At 42.0% G+C, this 21,727-nt stretch overlaps 1 protein-coding gene across 2 annotated transcripts in view; it reads right to left on the bottom strand.

Annotated features, from left to right (window-relative positions):
* Nucleotides 1–21,727, bottom strand: part of ADCY5 (adenylate cyclase 5) — a 334,120-nt gene that overhangs the window by 58,724 nt on the left and 253,669 nt on the right. For both annotated transcript variants that reach the window (XM_084643409.1, XM_084643408.1), the window contains one exon: nt 15,010–15,150. In XM_084643409.1, the coding sequence (XP_084499535.1) occupies nt 15,010–15,150 (141 nt within the window). The remainder of the gene's footprint in view (nt 1–15,009; nt 15,151–21,727) is intronic.

Below are 21,727 nucleotides of genomic sequence, written 5' to 3' on the forward strand. Positions count from 1 at the left end.
GCAAGATAGAGTTCAAAGGAGGTGAAGGACAGATCTAAAATAAAGACAATGAAATGGATCCTGTTTAGGGTACAAATCTTCTAGCCCTGTCTAAAAATGAGTCGGAAACACATTAAGGCTTTTATTACAATGTATTCACTAAAGAAGGAATGTTGCAGTGTCTTATCTAATCTTTTGTTAAGTCTCATTTTAAATGTCCCCAGTGCTGGAGCTTCCACCACTTTCCATAGGAACTACACTATTCCATGACCCAATTGCAATAATAAAGTAATGAAATCTGATAACTGCTGTATGACTAAAATAATCCAACATATATAAATTCAGGAATATTAATCCACACCTAGCTGCACTCGCAGCACAAAGCCAAGACAATAGTTATTAACAAGGGATGGACGAGATGATTTAACAGGTCTTCTATCTGTTTGATCCAATACATTTTAAAACCTACTTTTATGTTGAATGAGTCACAACTAATTAATTTTTATTACAGTGCTTGGGGGGAATGGGAGAGAAAGACTGACTGTTGTATTGCTGTCTCTGTTCCAAAATTTTATTATCTGGATTTATATGAGTGCCTATTGCTCTAACAGTTCAAATCATTCTAATCTCCTTGCTTGCTTTATGAACTGACTGAGTTTATTTGAACTTGCCAATCGATACAGATTATTTAAAGAAAGTGATAAAACGTTTGTCAAATATATGACAAGCAGATCACTATTTCTGTTTCAAGTCAAGAGCCTTTTGAAATAACAACACCAACTTTGAGAACACTTGTTACAATAACTAAACTACTGTAAATGTAAGAAGGAAGGTGAATAATCTTACATCTGCCTTTTATCTTTTCATTCAGCTCTAAAGATGTGACAGCCTCTGAGCACAGTCTACCTCCTACTGTCCACATGCTTGGAAAGCACCACCATAACAATCGGCAGCTTCACTGCCAGCCCCAGTGTTGGATCATATTAAAGAAGTTCTGTATTAAAATCACAAATGAGTTTGATTCCCCATAGTTTAAATTCCAGGGTATTACTAATTAAGAGGTCTCTGGTTTTTTGGTACTGTTTCTCTCCCTCTATGTGTGAAACTTGCAAGCTGCTAATTGCGTTAGTACGTTCTAAGACAGAGTCTGTTCTCAAAGCAATTCACACAGAGAGAGACTCAAAGCAATACTCTGTAACAACAGAAACAGCACCCAGAGACTCCCCGCCCTTTTGTTGTATTAACAATTGTGATTAAAATAGAGATGGAGGATGTATGTGGATGGATGCTTGGTGTGGATAATAACTGAATGATCAGGGAGGTGCCAGCCTAAGAATCCAGTGTCCATCGGCTGAAGAAGGCGTCAAGTGGAAATAAACAGAGGACCCCCGGAGGGCAGACTGGAATCCACCCAACAGCCTCAAGAATGGGAGAACCAAAGAACAAGATAACATCTGGCAGCACGGAGCTGTCAGGAATGTGCTATCTGCTGATTGATTCAGCAACAGCATGATGAAGCAATTCCCATAGACTGGCATAGGAAGAAATTCCTATAAAAATGGACTCTGGAAAGTGAGAACTTTGGGGTCTGATTCTGCAAACCAACTTCCAGGAGCATCAGATGAGCATCTGACAAGGCCCTGCTCCCTCCTCATGTCCAGGCCACCTGGCCAGTGGCTTGGCATGAGCAACTCTGAGGCTGGTAACTATGATAACAACCTTGCAGAACCTCTGTGTGTGTGTGTTTGTATGAATGAATGTGTGAATAAATATGAGATTGAATGGAATGTTATAGCTATAACTAACTGCTTACTATGATTCTTTCTGTATTCACAATAAATGTGGTATTTTGCCTTTTCCTCTTTAATAAGATCCTGCTGGTTTTTATTTTATTGGTATAACACCAGCAAAGATTTTAAGGAATGAGTCAGCATGAAGAACAAACTACTTTCTCATGCCCAAAAGTGTGCACCCTCAGAGCAAGGTTGAGGCATATCTGCAAGGTAGTGTAGGAAGCTTCCACTGCTCCTGCCCTGTGCTGTACCCATTTCGTGACTAGAGGGGTTTAGTTCCAATGGCGCCAACTGGCACTTTTCACAGGCAGTAAAAAGCGACGAGTTGTTCCTTAAACATCATTTAGTACCAAGTGTCCACCTTCTGGCTTGTGACTTAGATCTGGCCAACATGGTGGATAGATCTCGCCCAGCAACAGATTCATATTCTGCAGAATGAAAGTTTTCACAGAATCCCCTGCCCCCAGAACATTTCTTGCCATTATGGTTATTAAGATAACCTTCCAAATGTAGCACTGTCTTAGCCAGAAGCAACACCTCTGAGGAGTGTGAGCCTCACACACATACCAGTTTTCATGAACTTTTAATCTTGATGATGACAATTCAGGGGCCATATTTTCACATGGAACAGATCAGAGAGATGGGCCTACACTGTGCACACAGCTACCGCAACCGGGCTTGCAAATTTGGTAAATGAACTTCCAAATGGCCAAGAAACAAAGATGGAAATATCAGTAAACCTAGGAAGTGCTCTGTATCATTTCTTCCCATTCTTAATCCCCTCCCAGCACGTGATGATGACTGCAACAACAACTTTATTTCCTATTTTCAAAATGGAGTTAAAATTAAAGTGCCCAATCTTAGATATGTTGAGCCTGAAATCAAAGCAACTGAGCAACAATCAACATCTCTCATTGACTTCAACTGCAGCTTCCCTGAAATGATTTTGTTGAAGGTTCAGCATCCAAGAACTGTGACATTCAAAAAATCAGAGCCCCCTTTGGAAAGTTTTGGCATTCATTGTTAACTAAGTGCCACAATTCTACCCCTGATCTTTGTGCAAAGCTCCCAGTGATATCGGAGGGAGTTCTGCTGTGCATTAAGGGTAGGTAATGTATGGCCTTATTTTTGAATGCTTGGACCATAGACAATAATTAAACATGTCATTCAGTCCACATTCTAGACCGCATTTGACACCTTTGATTTAATGTCTGAAGTGACTTCTTGATTTATGGAATAGCTTAAGCTTTTGATACATTATTTACATTAATTATGTAAAGCATTTGGGGAAATGGTTTGTTCAAAAGATGCCGTTCAAAACAAAATGGTCTAGAATGTTCCTATATTGTTAGAGCAATTCCAAGATTTTCAAGTAAAAATAAGAATGTAATAAATGTAAAGTCCCCTTGACTCAAACTTATTACCATACAGACACACACACTCCAGATATCAGTTGTAGAGCTTCAGGTTCTATATGCTAATTATATGTAAAACAGTAAGTGCTGACTTTTAACTTTATTTTAAAGAATTTAATACAGGATGATTGCCAGTCTTGATCCACCAGAATAAAGTTTGACTTTCATTGTATTTCGCCTATATGAGGTATTAAACATTTTTATGGTGGTTCCAAGAAGTTCTATGCACTCTCCAGACACTAAAGAAGAAGAATATGGATCATAGATATTAAGCAAAGTTCTCTACACAGGTACAGCAACCCCACTGAAATCAAGGAAGTTGTTCTGGAGTCACTGGGAAGAGTTTTCTTACTGAATTTGAGCTACCTACAGATCTGGCTGTAAGAACAAAACAAACTAGATGTGAGATTTCCTGCGAGCTCATACACCATAGTGCTGAGCATGGTATAAAAACATATAAAGATGAGAATAGAATAGAAGGCTTAATATTTTCTCATTTCTGCAGTCAAACAAATTACAAACCAATTCTGAGCATCTAAAAATGATGGGGAAAAATAGTGGGTATGTCTACTCTCAGCTGCCTCATTCCACACTGTAGCCAATGATTATAAAATGATTGCTTGAAAAGAGGATAATGATGAACTTGTTCAGGTCTAATGAGAACTGATTGGAGTTAGCCCCCATTTGTCTCACTCACAGGAGTAAATCCTCTTGCCTTCAGTGATATTGCATGGGGGTAAATGAGAGGAATATTTGCCTCACTATTGTTTTTTTAATCATATCATAGTTAATAGAACAGAAATACTTGTGGGAGTAAAGTTAGGAGGGTTTGCTCCCTTGAGACTTTTTCCAACCTTGATTTCCTAAATAATGGGAGTCATTGTGAGGCAGTGTGGAGGCAAGGAATAGTGTAAATAGGCTGCCTTAGTTGCACAATATGGAGACAGTCGTTTGAGTTAACGCAGTGCATGGTACTAAGTGTCTTTTTTTTTTTTTTTTTTTACAGCTGAATGAGCAGGCAACTATGCGAGTGCTCTTTTATTGGGATGTAAAATGCAATAAAATATTTGGTACTACATTCTGCTCTTGGGTGTCCATAGAGCTCCAAATGAAACCACATGGAGTCTCAAATGTGTTTATCTAGGCCTTTAATTGTTACATTAATAGTATCCAAAATATTTTTTCAAATTTGCTCTTATAACTTTTACACATTTATTGTCAGGTTATTTTTTAAACTGTATTTGACTGTTTCAATTTTATGTTGTAATTAGCTCAGCAATTGTATCGTGGAGGCTTTGGGGAAACATCATCAGGTGATCCTGGCAGAAAGGGTAAAAGTCGGATATCTAAGGGTATGTCTACGCTGCAGCCCTAAGTCGACCTACGTTAGCAGCCATCACTATGTCCACATCACCCTCCTTCTGTTGGCACTGCATGTCCTCCCTAGAAACACTTCTACTGATTCAAGAAGGCCAGGGCCCTCAGCTCCATGCAGCTACACGCTGGGAGCCCAGCTGCTCCCTGGGCTCTCGGCTCCCTGCTGGGAGTTGGGCTCAGCCACCTGTGCTTTTTGCCTCCCCGCTAGTCTACCCGAACCATCCATGCCTATCAATTCCTCTTGTAACAATGTTATCCTTCCACTTGCATCCAGATGTAACACTGCGTGCTGGTGCACGTGATCTCTGTGGGCTGCACTTTCTTATTAAAGATATGGCTGGCTGCAATCGGCTGCATTTTATAGCAATTTGACAATGGCTCCCAGAAACTCATCAAGGAGCCAGAGAGAGCATAAGATTCCTGAGAGAGAGCATAAGATTCCTTTTCTCGAAGTAGAACCACACTTAGCTCTGCTACAGATTGTGTTTGTGACCTTGGCCAGGAGATTTAATTTTTACATTCCCATTTTACAGATGGGGGAACTGAGACAGAAAGATATTCCCTGACCTCCTGGGAGTGTGAGAGACTACAATCCATTCATACACCTAACACACGCCAAGATCCTAGTCTGGAAGGTGTTACAGAAAAGCAAAGTATTGTTACTATTGAGCAAGTGAAAACATCCTCAAGACACCTATGTTATAAATCCCCTTAAATTAAAAATAAAACCTGAGTGTGTAACAGTGAGGAGCAGAAACTCTGTTCTTTTGTGTATATCACACACCGTGCAAACAAAATTGTGTTTCCATGGGGGAATAAATACTAGTTTATCCTGGGTCCACTACCCTGGCTTTAGAAAGAAAAAAATATCCTACGAGTAATAAAAATAGAAACCAGCTGACAGCAGATTCTTTCACAGAGTTACTCTGGATCTTTTCCAGTTCTGTGCAGTCATAATGCCGATCTTGTCCAGGTCTCTTCCACTCAGTTTGCTTTGGCTAATTAACATGAGTGAGATGACTCTAATTGCTCTACACTGTTTATGCTGGAAGAGGCATCACAAGCAACAAACACAGGCCCATCAAGGGAACAGTGCCCCAGTAAGGTTTACAGTAGAGTCTGCCAACTGACAGCAGTTTCTCACACAGGGCAGATTATTTTCTCCATTACTTTTTTTGGAGCAGGCAGGTATTTCTCATGGTGTCTGTTTCCCATCCTCCCCGGCCTTTAAATGCCAGAGGGATATAGTGCCGAGGCTGGCAAAGAGCAAAGAAAGAGGGTATGGTGGAAATTCTGTGAGGAGCTGAGGCAGTTAACATTGAGGGGGGAATGAAGCAGAGTCCTGGGGATCTGGACCCCACAGGGAGGGGTCACATGTATGACAGTGAGCCAGAAACAGAGGGGCCTTGGAAGTGGTGCAGTGTGCCCTGATTGGTGCTAGCTGGCCACCTCTCGGATGGGCTCTGTTGCTCTACTTGGCAGGAAGATCAAGAATGGAGGAGGGGGAGGAAGAAGATCATAGAATCATAGAATATCAGAGTTGGTAATCTAGTCCAACCCCCTGCTCAAAGCAGGACCAACCCCAACTAAATCATCCCAGACAGGGCTTTGTCAAGCTGGGCCTTAAAAATCTCTAAGGATGGAGATTCCACCACCTCCCTAGGTAACCCATTCCAGTGTGTCACCACCCTCCTAGTGAAAAAGTTTCCCCTAATATCCAACCTAAACCTCCCCCACTGCAACTTGAGACCATTACTCCTTGTTCTATCATCTGCCACCACTGAGACCAGCCAAGCTCCATCCTCTTTGGAACTCCCCTTCAGGTACCTGAAGGCTGCTATCAAATCCCCCCTCACCCCTCTCTTCTGCAGACTAAATAAGCCCAGTTCCCTCAGCCTCTCCTTGTAAACCATGTTCCCCTGCCCTTGAATCATTTTTATTGCCCTCTGCTGGATTCTCTCCAATTTGTCCACATCCTTTCTGTAGCAGGGGGCCCAAAGCTGAATGCAATACTCCAGATGTGGCCTCACCAGTGCCAAATAGAGGGGAATAATCACTTCCCTCGATCTGCTGGCAGTGCTCCTACTAATGCAGCCCAATATGCCATTAGACTTCTTGGAAACAAGCACACACTGTTGACTCATATCCAGCTTCTTGTCCACTGTAATCCCCAGGTCCTTTTCTGCAGAACTGCCGCAAGCCAGTCGGTCCCCAGCCTGTAGTGGTGCATGGGATTCTTCCATCCTAAGTGCAGAACTCTACACTTGTCTTTGCTGAACATCATCAGATTTCTTTTAGCCCAATCCTCCAATTAGTTTAGATCACTCTGGACCCTATCCCTACCCTCCAGCATATCTACCTCTTCTCCCAGTTTAGTGTAATCTGCGAACGTGCTGAGGGTGCAATCCAGCCCATCATCCAGATCATTAAACTGGATGAACAAAACCGGCCTCAGGACAGACCCCTTGGGCACTCTGCTTGATACCGGCTGCCAACTAGACATCGACCTGGTGATCACTACCCGTTGAGCCCGACGATCTAGCCAGCTTTCTATCCACCTTATAGTCCATTCATCCAATCCATACTTCTTTAACTTGCTGGCAAGAATACTGTGGGAGACTGTATCAAAAGCTTTGCTAAAGTCAAGATATATCATGTTCACCGCTTTCCCCATATCCACAGAGTCAGTTATCTCATCCTAGAAGGCAATCAGGTTGGTCAGGCATGACTTGCCCTTGGTGAATCCACGTTGACTGTTCCTGATCACCTTCCTCTCCTCCAAGTGCTTCAAAATGGTTTCCTTGAGGACCTGCTCCATGATTTTTCCAGGGACTGAGGCGAAGCTGACCGGTTGATAGTTCCCCGCATTCTCCTTCTTCCCTTTTTTAACGATGGGCACTATATTTGCCTTTTTCCAATCGCCCTCCCCCGATCGCCACCAGTTTTCAAAGATAATGGTCAATGGCTCTACAGTCACATCAGCCAAGTCCCTCATTACCCTTGGATGCATTAGATCTGGCCCTATGGACTTGTGCATGTCCAGCTTTTCTAAATAGTCCTTAACCTGTTCTTTCACCACTGAGGGCTGCTCACCTCCTCCCCATACTGTGCTGCCCAGTGCAGTAGTCTGGGAGCAGACCCTGTCTGTAAAGACCGAGGCAAAAAAAAGCACTGAGTACTTCAGCTTTTTCCACATCATCAGTCACTAGGTTGCCTTCCCCATTCAGTAAGGGTCCCACACTTTCCCTGACCACCTTTTTGCTAACATACCTGTAGAAACCCTTCGTGTTCCCTTCACACCCCTTGCTAGCTGCAACTCCAGTTGTGCTCTGGCCTTCCTGCTTACACCCCTGCATGCTCGAGCAATATTTTTATACTCTTCCCTAGTCATCTGTCCAAGTTTCCACTTCTTGTAAGCTTCCTTTTTTGTGTTTAATCTCACCGAAGATTTCTCTGTTAAGCCAAGCTGGTCACCTGCCATATTTGTTATTCTTTCTGCACACTGGGATGGTTGGTTTCTGCGCCCTCAATAAAGGTTCTTTAAAATACAGCCAGCTTTTCTGGACTCCTTTCCCTCTCATATTAGCCTCCCAGGGGATCCTGCCCATCAGTTCCTTGAGGGAGTCAAAGTCTGCTTTTCTCACGTCCAGGGTCCATATTCTGCTGCTCTCCTTTCTTCCTTTTTTCAGGATCCTGAACTCGACCATCTCATGGTCACTGTTGCCCAGGTTGCCATCCAAGATAATCAATCTTCCTACCACTCCAGGAAAGGCTACGAAGAAGAGCTTCAGAGGCTGTCAGAGAAGGCTGAGTGAGCCAGAAAGGGTGTAATTTCACTGAATTCAGACCCCACTTAACTTTACTCCACCCTGAATCTTCAATAGAAAATTGGGACCAGGCAGGTGGTTCAGGAAAAAAAAAGATATCCTGGCCCATGTGAATACTTCTTGTTTGAGAATAATGAACCTAACCCAAACGTGTCAACTTGATGTTCTGCGTTGTTGGTATCACAGTGTGATTCTAGCCCAACTGAGTTCACCCTCTGGAAACCCATCCCCAGAGCACAAAGAGAAGATGAGGACTAGCTACTTCCCAGAGCACCCAGTGCTCTCCCACTACCAATGCTCTATTGCTGGTGAGAAGTGCTCTACTGGGCTGGTGTCTCACTGCAAGAATGGCTGCATTGCATCATGACATAAGTGTCATGTTACAATGAAGTGACAAGATAAAGCTTACAAAGTTATAGAAAAAAGGGTATGGGCACTGTGACCACTAATCCATCTCACCCAGTACCACTAATATATTTCAAACCTCAGAGCCCCCACATACAGGATTTAAAAAAATAATCAAATTGCCATTAGAACATTTCTCTCTGTCCCCCTGAATGTGGAAATTTGTTTCCAAAATGTCTTTGCTGAGGAAATGCAATTCAAAAGCGTGTAGTTTCTCTTGTGTGTGACAACAGGAAGGCCAAAAGAAATGCTTTAAAGACACCCTTAAGACAAACATTAAGAGATGTGGAATCAATACCACACACTAGGAGACAGTAGCCCAGGACAGGGCTAACTGGCCAAGACTTGTCAGAGTAAGGACGATCGCTTTTGAGGAAAATCGCCTTGCCCTGGTCACATAAAAATGCCAGAAAAGAAAGGACTGACGAGTGTCATGTAGCAATCATGGCCCAACACTGCCTTCCAACATTACCTGCAATGTTTGCCAATGAGTTTGCGGCTCAAGGATCGGACTCCTCAGTCACCAAAGGACCCATCAAAATAAAAACCTGTGGAAGAGATCATCCCTGACCCTGAGGGATCGCTAATGAAAACCTTTTTACCACACCATCATATAGCTCTTCTACCTAGAGAAAAATATTTGTATTTCTCTCTCTCTCTCTCACTCACACACACACACACACACAGACACACTCCACCACAATGTACTTCAATTGCAATATCAATGTATTTAAAAATGCTATCCATCCATTTATTTTGGTAACTGCATCTGTATATTTACAAAACACATTGCATTCTCAAAGCTGTGCATCCTGAAGAGAAAGTAGGTGTGGCTACTACTTTAGTCTCACTTCCTGTCTCCAGTGTTTTCCTTTGGCTATTCCAGATTTATGGGCCCATATATCTGAACGTGAATATTACAAACAATCTTAGAGGGCTGGGAATGGGAAAAAATGCACAGTGAGTGGTATGGAGGGAGGGGTACATTTTCAGGAGTTTGGGATGACATTGTTACTCATGAAGCTCAAAGCCATGACATCTTCCCACATAGGTGCTGATAAAACCCTTGTCCACCTACACATATTTTTGTGCACTCATATTTTATGTCTATAGACATATAGTTTACAGACATAGTGTGTATGTGCGCACACAACACAGGGTATGTATCCATTACAATAGCTGCAACATGTATTTTATACATCCACTGCACTACCCATGTGGCAGGGTAGAAATCAAAGCTAACTATTACAAAGCTGCATAAGGAGAATTTATCTTAAGGGAGAAAAAATCCCACCTATGATTGAAACAGCAAACCACCTGCCTAGTGGACATTAAAATGATCTTTTCCATGGAGAATGCAGGTATTATTTTTGGCTACAGCATCACAAACAAAAGGAAAGTGTTGCATAAAAGTGATAGTGGGGTCTCAAAACCTGAAAATAAGTAAAAAACAAAACTGAGCCAGTTTCAAATTGGTTTTCAGGAGTGAATCTGACACAAAGAGCTGTAGACAATGTCAGCCTCTCAAATTAAAGTCTCCCATCAGTGTAACCAAGAAGTATTAACTGCTACTAAAAGGAATGGAGGTTGATCTACCAGTAAAGAATTTCTAAGCTGAAGACTCTTTCTAAAGGTAAAAGTCATTGCAAGTTAAGGTACAAGACATGTAAAGGAATGAGAAAGTGACACCGTCTTCTCTTGTTCCAGAACGCTCTCCCACTCCCAAGCAATTGGCAGCAATTTTTTTAAATCTTATCTTGATATGTCAATAAATAATTATGTTTTTCCAACTGAACAATGAGCTAGACACGGTAAGCTGTAATTAACAGCGTGACGCATAATACCATTTGGTGTGCTCAAGCCTCATTTCTGAATAGGATGATGCAACAACCCTTTTCAAGCCAATTCAAAAGAAACTTCTACTTATAATTACATGCTATCTTGATTAGGATTTCCTAATAACATCATGCCTACTGAGTCCAAACTACTGAAAAGATAACATAGATTCGTCCACTAACAAATTGTACTGCCAGACAGATAATATGTTATGGCTATTACATGGAACTACATTTAAAGAGCTTGGGAAGGGAAAGAAAGCCTACATTTATTAAACAAGATCACATGACTGTGGAGATACAAGTGGATTAGGCTTCATTATTGTGAAGGTAAAAGATATTATAGGCAGGCTGGTAGCATCACCTATTATTAAGGTTATCTGACACTTCCCATTATATTACCCTGTTTTCAGTTGCTTATAACTTCACCAAACTAATTGTTTGGGCTGAAATTTTACATGCAGGGGTTTGCATTTGGCTGAATTTTTAGGAAAATTTTGTTATGCCTTTGTTAAAAAATTCTGGTAACAATTTCCAGTCCTAGCGTCTGCATGCTTTGGAAGAGGGACTTGAAATTTGACTGGGGAGTGGTCTTTGTGTCAACAATATGCTTTTTGCCATGCCTGTGAAAGTCTGCCTAAATTTGGCCACGTTATAAGCCTTTGGGGGAGAAAATCACAGTTTGCACATGCTCCAGAGAGACTTTTAGATTTTACCAGTTAAAATCTCCAAAGACTCTACCCTCACTGAGCATATTTGAGCCTCTTATGGACTTCCCCTGTAATCATAGAATCATAGAATATCAGGGTTGGAAGGGACCCCAGAAGGTCATCTAGTCCAACCCCCTGCTCGAAGCAGGACCAATTCCCAGTTAAATCATCCCAGCCAGGGCTTTGTCAAGCCTGACCTTAAAAACCTCTAAGGAAGGAGATTCTACCACCTCCCTAGGTAACGCATTCCAGTGTTTCACCACCCTCTTAGTGAAAAAGTTTTTCCTAATATCCAATCTAAACCTCCCCCACTGCAACTTGAGACCATTACTCCTCGTTCTGTCATCTGCTACCATTGAGAACAGTCTAGAGCCATCCTCTTTGGAACCCCCTTTCAGGTAGTTGAAAGCAGCTATCAAATCCCCCCTCATTCTTCTCTTCTGCAGACTAAACAATCCCAGTTCCCTCAGCCTCTCCTCATAACTCATGTGTTCCAGTCCCCTAATCATTTTTGTTGCCCTTCGCTGGACTCTCTCCAATTTATCCACATCCTTCTTGAAGTGTGGGGCCCAAAACTGGACACAGTACTCCAGATGAGGCCTCACCAATGTCGAATAGAGGGGAACGATCACGTCCCTCGATCTGCTCGCTAGGCCCCTACTTATACATCCCAAAATGCCATTGGCCTTCTTGGCAACAAGGGCACACTGCTTAATGTGCTTAATGGCTGTTCCCAGCTGCTGTGAGCCAGGCCATCTGCATGATGGAATTTCCTAATTTCTGAGTGCTTAATGTTGCAACTTTAATAATGTTCTTTTAACATATCATTGACATTACACACCAAAAAGCTAAGTAAGGCTGCGAATCATTCACAGAGGTCACGGAAGTCATGGCTTCCGAGACTTTCTGTGGCCTCCGTGAATTTTGCAGCGCTGGTGCGGCTGACTCCAGGACCAGCCCCGCAGCTGGGAAAGCCCAGGGGCCAGCCACACTGGCTGCTGCTCTGGCAGCCCCAGGCAGTTGGTCCCTGGTGCTGCCCTGGAGCAGCGGTCCCGGACCAGCAGCAGTGGCGGCCGGGCCCTGGGCCGTCCCCGGCCTGGTCCAGCCGCGGTGGCAGTGGGGCCACAGCCTGCCTCCTGCCCAGAGCAGCAGCAGGGCGATGGGCCGTCCCCGGGTGGTGGTGGAGGGCATGGGCCGCCCGCCTCCAGTGGCAGGGCACCATGGACTTCTCCCCTGCCAAAAGGCCGGATGTCCCGGGCCACCCCCAGCTGCAGCAGGGCTCCAGGCTGCCACCACCCCAGCAGAAGCGTCAGCCCGCACTGCTCCCCCCAGCAGCAGTCTTCAGGAGCGCCCTGCTCTCAGCAGGTAAGATTTAGTCACAGGTATTTTTAGTAAAAGTCATGGAAAGGGCCCAGGGGCCATGACTTTTTGTTTATTGCCCGTGACCTGTCCATGACTTTTACTAAAAATACCCGTAACTAAAACGTAGCCTTAATGATAAGCTGTTTGCAGAAAAATGCAGAGACCCTCAATCCTACCTAATTATGCTTAGCAGAAACAAAAAATAATTCTCCTATCACCCAGTAAGCGCTGCAATTTCAAAAATATATGGGGGCATATGTGACATGCTACATAATTATGTGTGCAAAATAATGAACTGTGTCTAGTTTGTAATTTCCAAGTGGCTGTGGTATCAAGAGCACACTTATAAAGTTTGCAGATCATACCAAGCTGGGAGGGCTTGCAAGTGTTTTAGAGGATAGGATTAAAATTCAAAATAATTTGGACAAACTGGAGAAATGGTCTGAAGTAAACAGGATGAAATTCAATAAGGACAAATACAAAGTACTCCCAGAAGAAATGATCAGTTGCACACATACAAAATGGGAAATGACTGCCTAGAAAGGAGTATTGCAGAAAGGAATCTGGGGGTTATAGTGGATCACAAGCTAAATATGAGTCAACAGTGTAACACTCTTGGGAAAAATAAAAAAGCGAACATCAGTCTGGCTTGTTGTATCAGCAGGAATGTTGTAAGCAAGACACAAGAAGTAATTCTTCCACTCTATTCTGTGCTGATAAGGCCTCACCTGGAACATGGTGTCCTGTTCTGGGCACAACATTTCAGGAAATATGTGGACAAATTGGAGAAAGTCCAGAAGAGAGCAACAAAAATGATTAAAGGTCAAGAAAACATGACCTATGAGGAAAGACTGAAAAACATTGGGCTTGTTTAGCAAGAAGAGAAGACTGAGAGGGGACATGATAGCAGTTTTCTATCTGGTTGCGACAGAAGGAGGGTGAAAAGTTGTTCTCCTTAACTTCTGAGGATAGGACAAGAAGCAATGGGCTTAAATTGCAGTAAGGGAGGTTTAGTTTGGACATTAGGAAAAACTTCCTAAATGTCAGAGTGGTTAAGCACTGGAACAAATTGCCTAGGGAGGTTGTGGATCTCAGTCATTAGAGATTTTTAAGAACAGGTTAGACAAACACCTGTCAGGAATGGTCTAGTTATTACTTAGTCCTGCCTTGAGTGCAGGGGACTGGACTAGATGACCTCTCAAGGTCCCTTCCAGTCCTACACTTATGGATTCTACAATCTCAGAGACATACCCATTTGTAACTGGAGACACATTTTTAATTTTGCCCTGAATTAACTTGATATGTAGATTAAAGGAAATTCATTTATTTTAAACGTTTTGATTAATCAATAATTAATAAGTTAATGTTTGTAAAAAAATTTGACTATGCAAATTACTACAAAAGTGCTAAGTGTTATTATTATGAATTGCCTATTAAAATAAAGTGCTTTCTTTTCCTTCATCTTTCTTGCAGGGAATACAGGGAAATAAGGACTCACCATCTCCAACGTTGCCTAAAATGAGCCAGAGAGCAGCACTGCCCTGTCAAGAAGTTGTGTTGGCAACTGGCTGGATAGCAAATTCAATTTTCCCAAAGGAAGGCTAGGAACTAGAGACCCATTACCATAGGTCAACTATTCCATATGCTTTACAGTGTATTCTTGAGTGCTTTGTGTAGTGCAATCTTAAATAATTCGAGTGATGGAGCTGCCACTTTTCCTTTGGAGAGGTGCAAGTCATGAAAGAGATTCCTTTTAGTAGGGACCCTGGAGACCAGTGAGTATAAATGATGACATTACTTACAGTAGGTGTACATAAAAAACCAAAAGCAATGAAAATAACCTTTGGCAGATACTAGAGTGTGCAATGGATTTGTAGGGCTGGGAGAAATCAATCCCGTTTACATATGGAAAACTTGGTGTCTACACATATTTAGTAGAAAACTTGCTCTTCTCACTCAACGTTGGGTGAGTGTTCACAACATGGTGAAGAGTTAAATAAAAGCAGTCTTTTTTTGCCTTTCAACCTCCCATCTCAGTATTAGTCACCCTCAAATAATGTAGGGCCCGATCCCACAAAACACTTGTGTCCAGGAGTACCTATTACTGCTGTGAATTGTCCTTCTGAAGTCAAGGTAATAGTCACTGTGTCCAATAGTAAGTGTGTGCAGGATTGGCCCCTTAGACTGTAAATTCCTCGAGGCAGGGACTGTACCCTATTTTTCTGCAATGTGCCATACACAGCCTATGGTGCTCTATAAATAATAAACAATAATAATAAATATTCCATAAAGCAAAACATCTTTACCATTCTCTTCATCTCCTTGGAGACCTGGTGAGCACCCAGATGGTTGTAAAAGGGGCGATCCACACCCCAGTGTGGAGGGTTATGGCCGATGGAATTGGTGCGCTGTCTGTTCATCTTGGCTATTGTCGCTTTCTCATCTTTCTAAAATAAAAACATGAGAGAATTGCAAGACGTATTTTGAAACATTTTATATGGCAATCACTCCCCACATGCCTTCGCTTCTGATCATTTATCCCCCTGCATTAACCTATTAATCATGCACTTCAACAGAAATAAGGAGCATTCATCTGATCATTTCTTTATTGCTTTATTTCCTGTCCTTCCAAGTGTCACAGACAAGTAGAATGGGATAGTTTTTCAAAGTACTCAAAATTTGGTGCCCACCATTTTACTGGCAAATGATAACCCCTTCCTCTCTGACCACAAACAGCTCCGGTGAGTGCAAATGGGGTGGCTTTTTTTGCCTTGAGACTGAACAATTAAATTCAGAAACAAAACTGTAGTTTTGTAGTTAAGATTCCTTGGAAAACACAAATCAATGTGCCTGCAATTTACAGGACAAAGGCAGAGGGCTAGGAGCCAAGTTTCAATTCTGGCACTGACTCTGGCCTCCTGTACAATGGGGGTGCCTCCCAAAGGAGGGGTGAACTGGCGAAGAATACTTAACGTTTGCCGGGTACTGTATTTGGTAAGTGCTAAGAAGAAAATAACGGTACTGCACAAGGTGACAAAAGGTGTTTTCTCCTCTTCAACTCTAACTACACATTTTGTCTTTGATGGAAATACTCCCAAGGTTCAGGGGTGTTTGGTGGTAAGAGATAGCTATGACATTTGGACCTGACTCAAGACTGCTGCAAAGGTTGGGTGTGTTTGAACCCAGAGATTTATTTCAGGCTCATCACCAATAAAAACAGAAATGCTATGGGGTGATATAATAGTATTGTGAATTACTTATTTTGTGGGTGTTTTCTAGCTAATAAAAAACACTGCTTTTTCAACATAGGATTTTCTCTGTCCTCCCCTTGTTGGCCTCTGTTTTGTAGAGGAGGCAGGAGTAGCTTGTACAAGATCAATCCTGCAGTTTTCATTCAGACCAAGATTTCCGCAGGAGACTTGTTTAGTAGGGAATTATGTGATCTGACCACAATGACTTAACAAAAACCAACGTGACAGTGGTCGTAAGCATGTTACTATATAATTACTGAGAGATGGGCGACCCTTGAAGAGTTCGAGGGTTCTGCTGGAATGAGCATTTGAAAAGCTGTTTTTTTATAAGCTTATGAGATCACCTTTTTTTTAGATTTCCTGGATCTGGCTGAGCACAAGCACCAGAACAGACACACGTAATTATTGTTGCATATCTTGGATTTCAAAGCCAGAAATTGCAGGGACAGCAAAACAATTTTAGAAAAGAAAAAGCCACAATTTTTTCGAAATGATTGAGCCTCGTTCAGCTCAAGTCTTGGATGAAGATACAGGTTAGTCCATATATTCCCCATACGGATTCTCTTGTCCCAAGCCATAACTGTGGTTTCCAAGGCATTCACCACATTCCTGTCACGTTCTCACAGAATGACTGGTGCTATTTCCATGGTAACCAGAGAGTTAACTGTCATGTTTTATATTGTCATGCTTTTTTGAATTAAAAAAACATCTTTGTAAATTTAGTGCTGGGGAAAGGTGATAGATTGACAACCATGGAGACGGTAGTCTTCATGACTCACAGGAAAGGTGCAGTCATACTGACAGCGCCCTCCAATAGACTGCAGGCTTTTCATGCCGAGACCAGTTGCAATAGTGTTTGAGTGAATAGTTCAGTCTTTATACCCCTTTGACTTTGCTGGGAGTGCCAACAAAGGTACTGACTGGGGCACAGGGTTCATAATTGATATCTTAATAGCCACTGGATAGTAACAACCTGGGGTTGCTACTGCCCCAAGGCTGCGTTTGAATTGCTGCAAGGGTTCTATCTATCTCATTACTGACTCCCAGGTCCCTGAGAGCACTGCTAGTATATTGCCACAATGGGGTGGGAGCAACCGCAAGGAACTTTCAGCTCCATGGCAAAACTCGTTAGAAGAAGCCACACATTATCACAAACTGCTGAAGCCACAGAAAGACGAGTGTGGGAAAACAAACCTCATGACTGTCACTCCTGTCTCTCACCTGCATCAAACCAGCATCATTTAATCTATAAGAGCTGCAACTGTGAACATTTTGTGCCAGATGAACTTCACATTAGCAACCATTATGGAAACTCTAGCTAATCTCCAAGAGAGCTGTGTTTTAAATGTGTCTAAAAATACACAAGTATGAAATGACTCTATTATCTTTTAAAAAGCCACAGAACTTTTACTTTTCTAACCTGTACGATCATTTGTGGTTCTCTAGCTGCAACCCCTTGTATAGTTACAGGTCTATATATATCTTCTGATGCCAGAAAAACACTGGCAGAAAGAACAGATTAGGTATCTACAACCAAATATTTACTGCTCTGAATAATAAAAGTGACACTGTCTGTACATTTTATTACAGCTTAGCGAGAGGCTTTCAACCAGTAGCAATCAAAAAAAAAGCTAGCCAGTAAATCTGGTCTGGAGACCCATAAAAGCAAACCTATCTGGTTACATTACAAATGCCTTTATGTCAACAGATGATAAAAGATACATGGGACAAGTTTTCCCCAACGGTGAAGCACAGTCCAGTATGATGTTAGTCTTAGTAAACGCAGATATAATCTTAAGCAAATACTTAATTCCAGAAATCCAAGCAGATAAACTGCAAGGTCTCAGCCAATTAGTAAACTGTATTTGCTTTTGACTAGGGCCAATTGACTATCATATACTAAATTTACATTATGTCAATTGTGTGATTAATTTGAAGGGAATAAAAGACCTCAGTAGGTACATGTGCATTGACAGTTTTGGGTTGGGGCAAGGCCAGGACAAACTGTGGTAAACACACACACTATTGAGGTCATTTACAACCATGAGATCATGGGCCATATAAATTATCCAAAGCTGTGTGAAGAACTCTTGCATTTCCCCCCCCCTCAAAATAGGTGAGATTTTGAACCATGTATTCTGTAGCTTTTGCCATAGATAAAACCCACTGTAGGGCAGTGTTTTGCAGTCAAAGCCTCTGGTAGCGAAATTTTGCTTGTACAAATAAAACACAATACTAAAACTTCTTACTCAAATGGACTTGACTCTTACTTGCAACACTTATTTAAAGGAACCTTCTTAACTTGATTTTTTTTTTTTAAAAAAATCAGATTTCTGATTGAACACTCTTTAAAAGTATGTTGTGATTTAAAATTTTAAAATAAAAGATGAAGTCCCAGATTGTTAAAGGTATTTAGACATAGCTGCATTCAGTGTCATAATGCCTAACAGATTTAGAAGCCTAAATCTAATTTTTAAAAAGGATTTAGGCCCTTAGGAGTCTAAATCCCATCAACTGGCTATGGAATTTAGATTCCCAAGTGCCTAAATCCCTTTTGAAAAATGATATTTTATGCTCCTAAATTAGTTAGGCATCATGATGCTGAATGCAACAACCCAAAATAAAATCTGGGCCTAAGCGATTTTCTACTCCTCTGTAGATGTTTGTAAGGGTCACTCTTTTCAGTTTAGTGAGCCTATTGCTCCCTTGCTAATTGACTATACGGGAAAACTGACTTGATCGATTGTATCCCTGTATTCACATCATACACACTAATATAATAATTTTTGTACAATATATGCCTTGTTAGGTAAATGAATAACTCACTGGTCATCAATATCATGGTGAAATGTGTGTAGCAACATTACATATAAAGTTATGAATTCCCCCGTATGATGTTGGTAGCGAATGTTCAAAGCCATGCCTGACTAGCCAGGAGTGGTTAAACAGGTCTATCCGAAAAAAAAGAAATGTGTGTTTACCTCAGTTTACATATAAGTAGTAAACACGGTCCTTGAGACAGCAGGAAGAAGACAAGGCAAATCTGCATCTCAGCATATGCAGGGGAGATGAAAAAGCATGGGCCACCTTCACCCCCAGACTCCCCGTTGCCTTCTTTACGACTTCAATAAACTTTGTTTTGAGGGGTACCCTTCACACAATCCACTTCAAAGGGGAACTGGACTATAAAAGTGAGGGGCAAAACCATGCCAGGATCTCTCTCTCTCTTGCTCTCTCTTTCACCTCAGACAACAAAGGAACTAGCCTTTTGACTTTGGCGAGGGGGCGAGAAGGCATCCTGACCTGAAAAATTTTGGTCAGCCCTATTGCTGGGAACAAGTGCTAAGGATTTTACCTTGAACCAATCTAGTTTGTTAAGTTTTAGCTACTAGAAAGCATTTTACCTTTGCCTCTCTTGTAGCCATTTCTGACTTTAATATCTGATACTTGTACTCGCTTAAAATCTCGCTCTTTGCTGTTAAATAAACTTGTTTTATTTTTTAATCTAAACTAATCCAGTGTTGTGTTTAAACTGAGCTTCTTGGTAACTGAAATAACAGGCTGTTGGTTATTGACTATTGACCCTGTACAGGGGCAACGAATCTATAATATCTGAACTGTCCAGGAGAGGGCTGGGCAGCACAGAACACATGTTTGGGGGAAAATTCAAGACTGAGGGTGTGTTGAGGTCAGCCTGCAAGTAGTAACCAAGGCTGCTGGAAGCCAGAGTGTGGCTGGTGTGTTGCTGACAGGCTGCTGGGGTCAGAGCTGCTGGATCAGGACTGCAGCTATGCACAGACACTCAGGGTGTGACCTATATGCTGTTTGGCTGTTTGTGAGCAGCCCAGGTTGGGAACTACAGCAGCAAAGCATTGTGAGGGACCCTAAGGTGCAGGGCAGGTGGTGACAGAACCCCTCACTGGTCTGGACTGCACCCCGGAATGGCACCGACTATACACAAAGTGTCATCAAATGCATGAGAAAACTAGGAAAAGATTGAGAAAAGGAACTGCTGACAATGTCTTTCAATTCTGCTAATCTTTATGTGCTATCTCTTACAATGGGAGCTGCAATATTCTCAGACAGCAATGAGCTTTTCAAATTTAACATGGATAAACTCCAGAAGCTGCTGTGGGAACTTTCAAATATGAGCTTGCAGAGACCGTAAATCTTATCCCCAGAGGTTTTATTGAATTCTCATCACCATTTCCCACACACTGAGCTACAGTAACACCATGTCAAAACCACAGAAATAGTTGAGATTTTCTTAGATCAATCAACTGCATCGAACACCTTTACTCTGTGGCTGCATCTGCAGTAGGATTTTTTGAGATCTGTGGTTATCAGTGGGGCAGCTCCAGCAGTCAAAGCTGTTGCATAGATATTCCTAACTTAGCTATAGGATAGCACCTTATATTGTCTTGCTGTCATACTGACATGTGAACTGTATTTCTGACAGTAATATATGACCAATTCCATCACAGCAGTAAACCTATGTAAATGGAAGCCTGCTCAGTTACAATGAAACTCATTAAATCTAAGATGTTGTAGTAGAGTCACATCCACACCATATAAATGATAATTTTGTTTGTTCAGCTGGATGGAGCTCTAGGACATTATTTAGAGAAGAATGAAAGCTGTTTTCCTAGGAGCCATGGCCAGAACTCACGGAGCCATTTCAGGCTTAAGGAGCCACCATCACCATTTCTTTCTGAAAATGGTGCACCTGCTAGTATTACAGGGAACATCCACGTTCCTGTATAACTGAAAGAGAAGTGAGAAAAATACATGTGTCCCTTTTTTTTTTTTTAGGGTTTGTTGACTTTGTACATTCGGCAGCACTTAGTGGACAGTCAGCATTCTCACTCTCTAATTGATGGTTATGTTCAGTTCCTGCCTTATTTTCTTAGCATAGTGTTTCCCAAACTTCTGAAAGCTAACGCCCTGCCATTCAGGAAAATGAAACTACCTGCAACCCCACCATGTGGTGTTAGAGCCCTACTCAATGTAATGTATACATCTTCAACACTCCCCCAGGTAGTCCTTTGCGCCTCCCATCCCACTTTGAGAAATGCTTGCATAGATCTTTGTTATAGCAGAGCAGCAGCTCTGCTATAGTTAAGGTTGAAATACTATATATCCTTGCCCTTCTTACATGCTTTGATGAGCTATGAAATAGTTAGCAACTTGCTGTTTAAAGCATCACCATTGGCATCTGAGTTCACACCCCATTAAAATAAACGGGAAAGATCACACTTAGAATCTACTGTTTCAGGTTGTCTGCAAACTCAGGCAGACATCTGCGCATTTGTTACATTTGCTTTATGTTTTGAATGGTTTCTTCACAACCCTAGGAGCTAGGAGTTTTTGTGTTGGTTGGTTTATTGGTTGACTTGTCTTGTTTACAAATGAAAGTGGAGACTCTGGAGAACAATATAGAGGTCTGGTTGTGTCCCCTTAGCTATTTCTTCACATCCCCCGGGTTGAGGAAAATAGCAATAGCATAACACCATCACTCCTGTACTTAACAGAGGCATGGGAGGGCAGGGGTTCAAAGACCAGCTTTCCCACAAGTTCTGCAAGAAGCATTTACCAGTAACAGCACCAGCAAAGCTGCTAGTGAAACTGAAGAGGCAGTAGGCAGGTATATGCAGGGAGAGGAAAGAGAGGGGGTTGGGTCTGAACCGCTTTGGTTCTGAAACTCTTGGGTGTGCCTGTTCCCTTCGCTAGTAAAATATCTTTATAAGCATCAGGGGGAAAGCAGAAAAGTCCC

Source organism: Lepidochelys olivacea (genome assembly GCF_965140295.1).
Source record: "Lepidochelys olivacea isolate rLepOli2 genome assembly, chromosome: 11".
NCBI lineage: Eukaryota > Metazoa > Chordata > Testudines > Cheloniidae > Lepidochelys > Lepidochelys olivacea.